This window comes from Prosopis cineraria, unplaced genomic scaffold (genome assembly GCF_029017545.1).
Source record: "Prosopis cineraria cultivar Desert tree isolate PC_DT_omini unplaced genomic scaffold, ASM2901754v1 PC242, whole genome shotgun sequence".
Classification (NCBI taxonomy): domain Eukaryota; kingdom Viridiplantae; phylum Streptophyta; class Magnoliopsida; order Fabales; family Fabaceae; genus Prosopis; species Prosopis cineraria.
Genome location: NW_026555569.1, coordinates 15092 through 23992, shown reverse-complemented (window position 1 = coordinate 23992; position 8901 = coordinate 15092). Strand labels below are relative to the sequence as shown.

At 35.3% G+C, this 8901-nt stretch overlaps 1 protein-coding gene across 1 annotated transcript; it reads left to right on the top strand.

Annotated features, from left to right (window-relative positions):
* The first annotated feature begins 7277 nt into the window (after positions 1 to 7277).
* LOC129296028 (uncharacterized) lies at positions 7278 to 7616 on the top strand. The gene has a single exon (XM_054934626.1). It carries the CDS (start codon positions 7278 to 7280, stop codon positions 7614 to 7616), a length of 339 nt encoding a protein of 112 aa, XP_054790601.1.
* The last annotated feature ends 1285 nt before the right edge of the window (positions 7617 to 8901 follow it).

Genomic DNA, 8901 nt, shown 5'->3' with positions numbered 1-8901 from the left:
AAGTAGTCAACAACACTAGGCACATTCAACCACAACCATTAACATAACTCTTATTCCAAAATTAATAGATTTTAATAATACTATTCCCACTAACTTCTTTCAACCACACTTGCAAATATTTTGAGTATATCAAAAATTTGATTCACAATAATCATCAAACAATTTAATCAACTTTCACCAATAACTTTATTATCACCATGCAGCTCATCTCCAAACTACAACAGTATATAGCATCAACTTAAAATACAAATCAATTTCCTCAAAATTATAACAGCCATTAGGAGGAGCAGAGACATGTTCTTCGGCCAAGGGAAGGAGAAAGGATGATTCACGCTACCTATAAATTCAAAGGAGAAGAAGAAAGGATCACCGTCTAACCTTGTATAAAAGTGCAGAAATAACAGCCTCTCCTTAGTTCATGGACTACCCCAAAATAAAAAAGAAGAATTCAACCCAACTGCTCCACGTGAAGAAGAAGCAGAATCAGCATATATATATATATATATATATATAAACTTCGGCTTTCCCCACACACACACACACACGGGGTGCCTAGCAGCAGAGGAAAAGAAAAACTAAGGCTGAATATGCGTGCTTACACCTCTTTTATTAGTCACCAAACAGAGCAGAAATTCAGCTCATTACCAGATAAACACGGACGAACAGCGAAGAGGAAGAGAATGAACGAGTTTTCCAGCGAGGAGAAGAGAGGATCAATGATTTACCTCAAACTTGAGTGCAGTAGTAATGGTTCAAGTTCAGCATATAGTCGACGCTGATGAAGGAAGAAGGCTCGGATATGCGCACACGGACCCTCAACCTGGAAGAGAAGCAAGAGATGACAGCACAGAAAGAGCAGACTCTGGTGACTCCTACTTCCAGCTGCCGAGACGCGCCAATACAGCCAGACAGTGAGAGGAAGAGCAAGCTGAAGTTGAGAAGAAAGAGCCCGACAGTGATAAGAGAAGAGAGCTCAAAGTTGGTGATGAAGCAAAGTAGGAATGCTCTGTTTTTGCTTCCTCTCGAAGAAATATAATCTGATCAAATAAGTTTGGGAAAAATTGCAAAGAAAGGAACAGAAAAAATTACAAAAAAGACCCAGGAAAAGTTACAAAAATGACCCAAATTCTCCTATAATTTAAAATAAAATAAAATAAAACTTGCTAAAAACTTATTTAAATAAAATATCCCTTAGAAGAGAAATTTGTTCAACTAATTTTTTTATGGGTCATAAAAACTATAGTGTCGGCCCTCTGTGACGCTAGCCCTTCTGGTGGTCGCCCTTATGGTTTCAATCTCTTTGTTTGGCCCTTGTTGCTTCAACCTCTATAATTCTAGCTCTATAATTCTAGCCTGGCTCCAGCCCTTGTGGCTCCGGCCACTTTAGTGCTGGCTTTTGTGGCTCCAGCCTTTGTAGTCGAATGAGTCTGCAATTGAATTAGACCCACAATTTATCCTTTAAGATATGTTATAGCGGGCCTCATTGTTGATCTTCTGGTCGAAGGGCACATTGGGAGACTGTCCCTCGAGTCTATCTATACTCTAAAGGGTGAGCCAATTGGAGCTTGCTCCTGTGATGGTCTAAACAGCATAGCAGAAATGTTCTTTAGCCTATCCTTCAGAGTTTGCAATAGAGCTAGTACTTCATGTTCTACATGTACAGCCACGTTCTCTGAGTCATAAGACTCAAGTCTATTCTTTCCAACAACATATTGATCCTTACGTGTCCTAGACATTTCGTTCACATGAGTCCCACTGGGCGTGCTAAAAATTGTTAGGCAAAAATAAAAGGGGATTGTCACAAGGTGTAATAGAGATGCAGGATCTTAAAAGGATGGAAGAACCTAACTTCTAATCAAACACAGGGAACCCGGGCTCCCTTACCACAGTTCACCTAGATGTAAGAATGTAAAGTGAAAAAAATTAATGCAAATGTAGGAAAGCAGAAATACATTAATTAAAAAAAAAGGTGGTAGGCTATACTGGTCCTCGTGGCACCAGCCCTTGTGGCTTGTAATGACCTTAAATTTTAAATTAAATCAATTTATCTTCTAATAAATATTAAATTTAATTGTTAAAATTTTATAACAAGTGGAGAGTGGTAACTTGGTAAAATTTATACTAGTAACTTTTTTGAAAGTTCAGAGTTACATTTTATGCTCTGAACATTTTATGTTCAGAGTTACATTTTTTGAAAGTTCAGAGTTACATTTTACTGAGTAAAAGTTTGATTTCATTTTATTTTAAATTATAAGAAAATTTTATGCTCTTTCTTGTAATTTTCTAATGTCCTTTCTTGTAATTTTCTCAATTTCTCTTTTTTTCCAGATTTTTTCTCTTCTGCCGTTCGAATTACAGAGCATACGATTATTATTATTATCATTATTATTATTTTTTCCTTCTTTCTCTCTTCTTTCCTCTTCACCGACATATTGCTCCTCTCCTCTCCCACCGTCGAATTCCTCTCTCACCGTCGGACTGCTCTCCTTGCTGTCAACGTTCTTCTCTGCTCTGAACCTCACCGTTTCTGCTCATCTCTTTGCCACTGTGAGTCTGCTGTGATTTCCACTATTGCTTCATATTTCTATGTCTTTTTCTTTCCTTGGTGCTGGCGTGGTGTGTGTGGGTTCTGAATGGGAGTTTTCTTCTTTCTCTATACTTGCCGTGGTTTGGGTTGCGTCGGACATCCTTCTTCCTCCTCCATGTCCGATCTGCAATGTCTTCTTCTCCCTGTTTCTATCTTTGGCTTGTTGCTGTCTGGAGCTGCTGTGCGTGAGGTATAGGTGGGGGGGGGGATCCGAGCAAGCATAAATTGAAGATTAGGAAGCTCATTAAGGTAAGTAGTTTTGCCCTAAGCATTCGATTATTATCAAACAGAAGTGAGTTTCCTGTGATGTTGTGTCAGAGTTCAATTTTTGACTGTATGAGGGGTGAGATTCGAGATGCTTGAAAAAAAAAATTGAGAATTGATAATGGATATTGGTAAGGGATTTGAAGAGGAAGGGGCTTTGTAATATAGTGTAAATGGAGTTGCTCAGAAGGTGTGAATGGAGTTGCTCATAAGGTATTTGCTAAAATGTTACAAAGAGGAATTTGGTTGAAATAGAATAAGCAAGCATATTACTTTTATTAATAACTGAAACTTGGATTTAGGTTATGAAATCTCCATGTTAAAAACTTAGAAAGGTACAAATGTTGCTTGAATATATATATATATATATATATATATATTGTGGAGGAAAGCTTGGATTACTAAATTGAACTTGACACATGCTTGAAAAGAAAGAATGATAGATTTTAGTGATTAAGTTCAAAGTTGCCTTGTACATGGGGGAAGTGAATGTTAAACAATTCTCTTTTTAAAGTTTGTCATTCATTGAGTGGAAATGTATCTAGTGAGTTGTTGAAGCTTGATCACAAATAACTTAAGGAGTTTGGTGCTGATGAATGTATTGTTGGAGAAGATACTCAAATAGGTATTTTTCCATAACTTCGTCAGGTCCCTCAAAAAGCATGAATTGACTTGGGTGTTACTCATTTATGAATTTAAATTGAATATCATGAAAGAACTTATCTATGTTATTGAGAAATTAATTGAATTCTTGAGAATTTATGTTTGATAATCTATAAATTATTGCGTTGTCTTGTGATTTAATTTTGGGATGCACGTTAGGTGTTAAATGTAATGTGTAATAAAAGAACTATAAAACAATTGAGTAAATACTATGCCTTTAGAATCAAGATCTTTTATATTTTGCAAAACTAATTGAAAATTGCATAGCCAGTGAATTATTGGAGTTATTACTATCAGATTTAAAGAAATTAGAAGAGATCATGGTTTGAGACGGTTGAATTAAGAATGAATAAGGTTTTGAAAATCTTTTTGAATATTTAAATAAAGCATACATAGATGGAGTTGTAGCATGGGAAGTTTAGTATTATTAGCTTGTTGGTTTGTTTGATTAGGTAAATAGCGGTACCATCGAAGTGTAAATGGGAAGCTTAAAAGGAAGTAAGATATAAAGGTACTTGAAAATGTAAAAGGTAAGTGGATAGTGTCCCAAATAATTTCTTGCAAAGTGTTTATAAAATTTTTTATTTAAATTTTTATATTATTCCTTTATAAGTTGTATAAATATTCTTGTTAATTCTATTTTTATGATTTATACAATTTTCTTACTTACTTCATTTTTGTCTTAATTGTTTCATTACAGAATTTGTTTTATTTTCATTAATAATTATGCTATTGTTAAGAAATATTTTGATCCGGTACATTATTAACCAATTATTTATTCTAAGCATTTCTGTTGTTTAAATTTTATAATTTATATGACAGTGGTTAACTTGGTGATTCGTGGATGGAGAAAAATTGAAAAGAATTTGATAACTAAATATTATATTTTGAAAGAAATGGTTTTACATGAATGTTTCAACTCCACACCCCTTTGATTTAATTAGGGGACTGAGTTTAGAACACTAGATGCTAATGGCATTTCCGTTTGCCCTAAGCGCGTCATGATACACCTAGCTAGCAAGGTGCTTATAGGAGATGTTAGCCCTGTAGATAGGCCAATGCATGTGAAACGGAAGGATGGATATTCATGAGCATTGTACTTACGTTTATTTTGTGGGCGTAGTACTTGTGTTTGTTTCATGGCTTTTAACCACGCTTGATTATTTTGTGGCTTTAAGCCGCGCTTATTAGTGATTTATCCTCATGGACTGTGTGTCCACACTTATTGGTTATTTACCCTCGTAGACTATGTGTTCACGCTTGTTAATCGATCTGATTAAGTCCCGCTAAAAACAGAATTTTGAAACCATTTTCTTTAAATTTGATCTCAGAAAGCAAACTATTATTTTTACTATATAAGAATTTTATTTTGCAATATACATATCCCAAGATGTTTAACTATTTGTAGGAAAAAATAGAGAGAAAGGAAATTTAAGATTTATAAATTTTTATTTTTATTTATGTATTCATGGTTTGCATTATTTTTAATTGATTATTTTTGTATATTTATAATTGACCATGTACCTCCTGCTGATCATTGAGGGACACCATTGCTTTTCGAAACTATGGAAGTATGCATTAGTTAGTTTTGATGTAAATATATTTTGTATTATGAAATATTAACTTAGCGTTTCACGTATACTGTAATTAGGTCTTAGTCTTATTTTGTCATTGTAAAATCTCCTAGTGTGGAGTTAAACTCCCTTTCTGGTTTGGTTGATAGGTTTTTATCATCATAGAAATTTTGGGGAGGTCCTTATTACGAGGAAGACTCTGCCGAAATTTTTATAAAATAGTTAAAACTTTATGAATTTTAAATTTAGATGTAAATTATATTGTCATTTTAAATTAATTTTCTAGTTATTTGAGGCTTGTGGAATGTGAGTCTATCTCAAATGCCGTGTTGGTCATACCCTAAATACTAAGGTGTGACATGGCCAAACAGGTTAACTATTGAATTAGACTCGTCATTGATCCTTTGAGGGATGTTATAGCAGTCCTCGTTATTGATTTTCTGGTCAAAGGGCATATTGGGAGACTGCCCCCGAGTCTATATATTCTTTAAAAGTTCAAGTTAATTAGAGCTTGCTCCTGCAACGGTCTAGACAGCATAGCAGAGATGTTTCTTAGCCCATCCTTCAGAGTTTGCAACAGAGTTCTTAGCCTCTCGTTAGTTCATACTTCACGTTTTGCATCTGCAGCCACATTCTCAGATCATAAGACTCAGGTCTATTTTTTCTAACAACATGTTGATCCTTACGTGTCCTAGGCATTTTGTTCACACAAGGCAAAAATAAAAGGGGATTGTCGCAAGGTGTGCCAGAAACACGGGGTTTCAAAAGAATGAAAGAACTTAACTTCTAATCAAACGCAGGGAACCCAGGCTCCCTTACCACAATTTACCCGAATGTGAGAATGCAAAGTGAAGAAAAATAATGTAGATGCAAGGAAGCAAAGATATATTGACTAAAGAAAGAGCTGCAAGCTATGTCGGCCGTATAATGAAAAAAATAAAGACTAAAAACTACATGATAAAAGAAAAAATAAAATAAAGTAGTAGACATGGAGTCTAAGACTAGTAGTTTGTTGATGTTGATGATAATTCTTATTGAGAAAGGGCTTATTTATTTATAGATGATCCTAACTTGGTGCTCAAGTCTCATGATCACAACTTTCATTGAATTTAAGAAACACTTCCTCCATCATGGTCATTCATCATGGGTGGAGTGTGAATAGTCTTGACTTAATAGCTAAAGCTTTATAAATATTTTTTTAATTATTTTAAAGTCAATTAAGTTGAGTTAAGTTCAGTCTTTTAAATTTATAATTTGGGTGCAAACAAGGAGAAAGGAGGATGAGGTGGTGGACAACAACATAGTTAATAATTTGCCCTACTTAATTACCTAGCTAAATTTTATGTTTGAGATTATTCTTCTTTTTGATTTGTCGTACTATATTGCTTCGTGTTGGTGCCTAGTTAATTCTCTTCCTCCACATATATTTCTCATGTGTGTGTGTCTATTATTTTCTAATATCCTAAACATCCTCGTACAATGGCTAATCCACCAAAGTCCATGAACGCATCGCGGGGCCCACCGTTACAAAGGCAAAACTTCAAAACTTTTCACCTTCTTTTCCGGTCTGATTTGTCAATAATTCCCACAGTAATTTAAAACTCAGTTTTACCACTAAAGCAAAGCTGGAGAAGTTGTGCAGGTCAAGATGAAAATTCCGAAGATAATAGTAATACAAATGCAAGACTTGTATTGTTTTTTTTTTTTTTTAAATTTCTGAAGCCAACATAGGCATACAAGTTTTCTTTTGAGATAGCCTCTAAGCCAAGTTAATAGTTGTACAGATCAAGAGAGAAAATTCCAAAGATAATACTAATAAAAATGCAGTACTTTTATTTTTCAAATTCCGCAGCCAATGAAAAGACATACAGGCTTGTTTTAGGTAGTGCTTGCGCCACCCCAAACTGTTCAAACATGCATGTAGAAGTCTGACTATTCTTTTATGTTGAAAAATAAATACCTGATCTTATGCAACTTCTTCGAAATTTTTAGGAATTGCGTGAAGAGTCAGGCACCAAACCTAAGTCCATACACAGCCACGCTGTGCGTGCGTGCGTGGGCCTTTTAGTGTATAATATATTGGAGAGAGAAGAGACACACAGACCCACACATTGCGATTTGCAGATAAATTAGCAATATAATTTAAAATACAAGTGGGGTTCTTCGGTAGCCGTGAAGATCGGAAAGATATGGCGAGAGATGTCGTTGCCTTTGGTGGCGGAAATGAAGATAAAATTATGAGCAGCATCATGAATGGCTCTTTTTCTGGAACCTTAATGCTATTAGCGATGATTGTCGTGTCCATCTCAGTTATCTCGATGGTCATATTTTCTTGTGGCGATAACTCCCCCAGCACTCGAAAAAAAGGGTACGAACGCCGCGGCGGAGGTGATGACTGCGGCTGTGGTGGCTGTGGCGGAGGTGATGACTGCGGATGTGGCGGCTGTGGCGGAGGTGATGGGGACGGCGGCGACGGCGGCGGATGTGGCGGAGGATGTGGCGGAGGCGGATGTGGAGGTGGGGGTTAAAGGAAATTGTTAATTTGCTGCGCGTGCGGAGACCTTTGCTGTTCAGTGAAAAGAGAGTGGAGATCGAGGGGTCTCACGTAGTGGCCATGTTGACAGAGCTAGGCAGATTAGCTGGTTTTCTGAATTTTACGTTTTGGTCTCATATATATGTTGTGTGTGTGTGTGTTGCTGCATGTTGTATAAGCGTGCTTCATATTGTTTTTACCTTGATTTGATGTGAATTAATTTAGAAACATATATATATATATATATATATATATATATATTTAAGGATCATATAGGCTCTGTTACAACATTATTCATCGGACAAGTAGCGCGCGCGTGTACAATGGCCAGCAATTGGACAATATATATAAACAAGGAATCCTGTCCGTTTGATCACCGGTCGATACAATGTCCTACGAAATGTCAGAGCTCAGAATTGCCACCTGGAGCTATTTGGTGATATTTTCTTGCCGTGATTTCACTATTGGTTGGGTACTGGGGTTTACGTTGCATTTTTAAATAAAATATTAACTTTCTCTCACCTCTTGATTCTCCTATTTTCCTCTCTCTCTCCCCTCTTCATTCCCCACCCCCCCCCCTCTCCCTTCCTCTCGGTGCTGTCCATGTTCTGTGCGGAGGGGGCCAGATTTAAATAAAAGTTTTCTACTAATAGTGTATTAATTTGTTTAATATGTAGAATAAAATTCTATTAAATACTTACATTGCATGAAAATATCAGAAATCATTTGAAATTATTAAATATTTTAAGAAATTTGAAAAATATTTAAAGTTAAGTCAAATATTTTTTATACATATGATAACAACTCTAAAAAACTATATCCTTGACCTACTAAAACTGAAAAATTTTCTGAAAATAACTATAGCAGTGAGAATCGTAAATTCGTCAATAAATATAGATGGATGTGTCAAGTCAGGGATTATTTTTCTCTTGAAGAGGACTTAATAAGCTTCATTTAGAGAGTTGAATCACCACAATATGATTTTTATAGAATTAGTTATGAATTTTGAAAATTGATGAAAAATTTTGTGTGCTTAAAAATCAAATTAGCATTTTTCTCTTTTTGATCTTTGGTACTTGATGATCATCAAGGTTTAATAAATTATCCTTATAAGTACTTGCTCTTTAGAGGAGTGAAAATATATGAGGTGTTGCACCTTTGGTGTCAGAGCATTAGGTTCTGGTATTGGTAAAGAGAATCTAATGCTCATCAATGAGAATTTTTCAAACAAAATTATATACATAAAGTGAATACTTTCAAGTGATTGATGTTATGTTTAA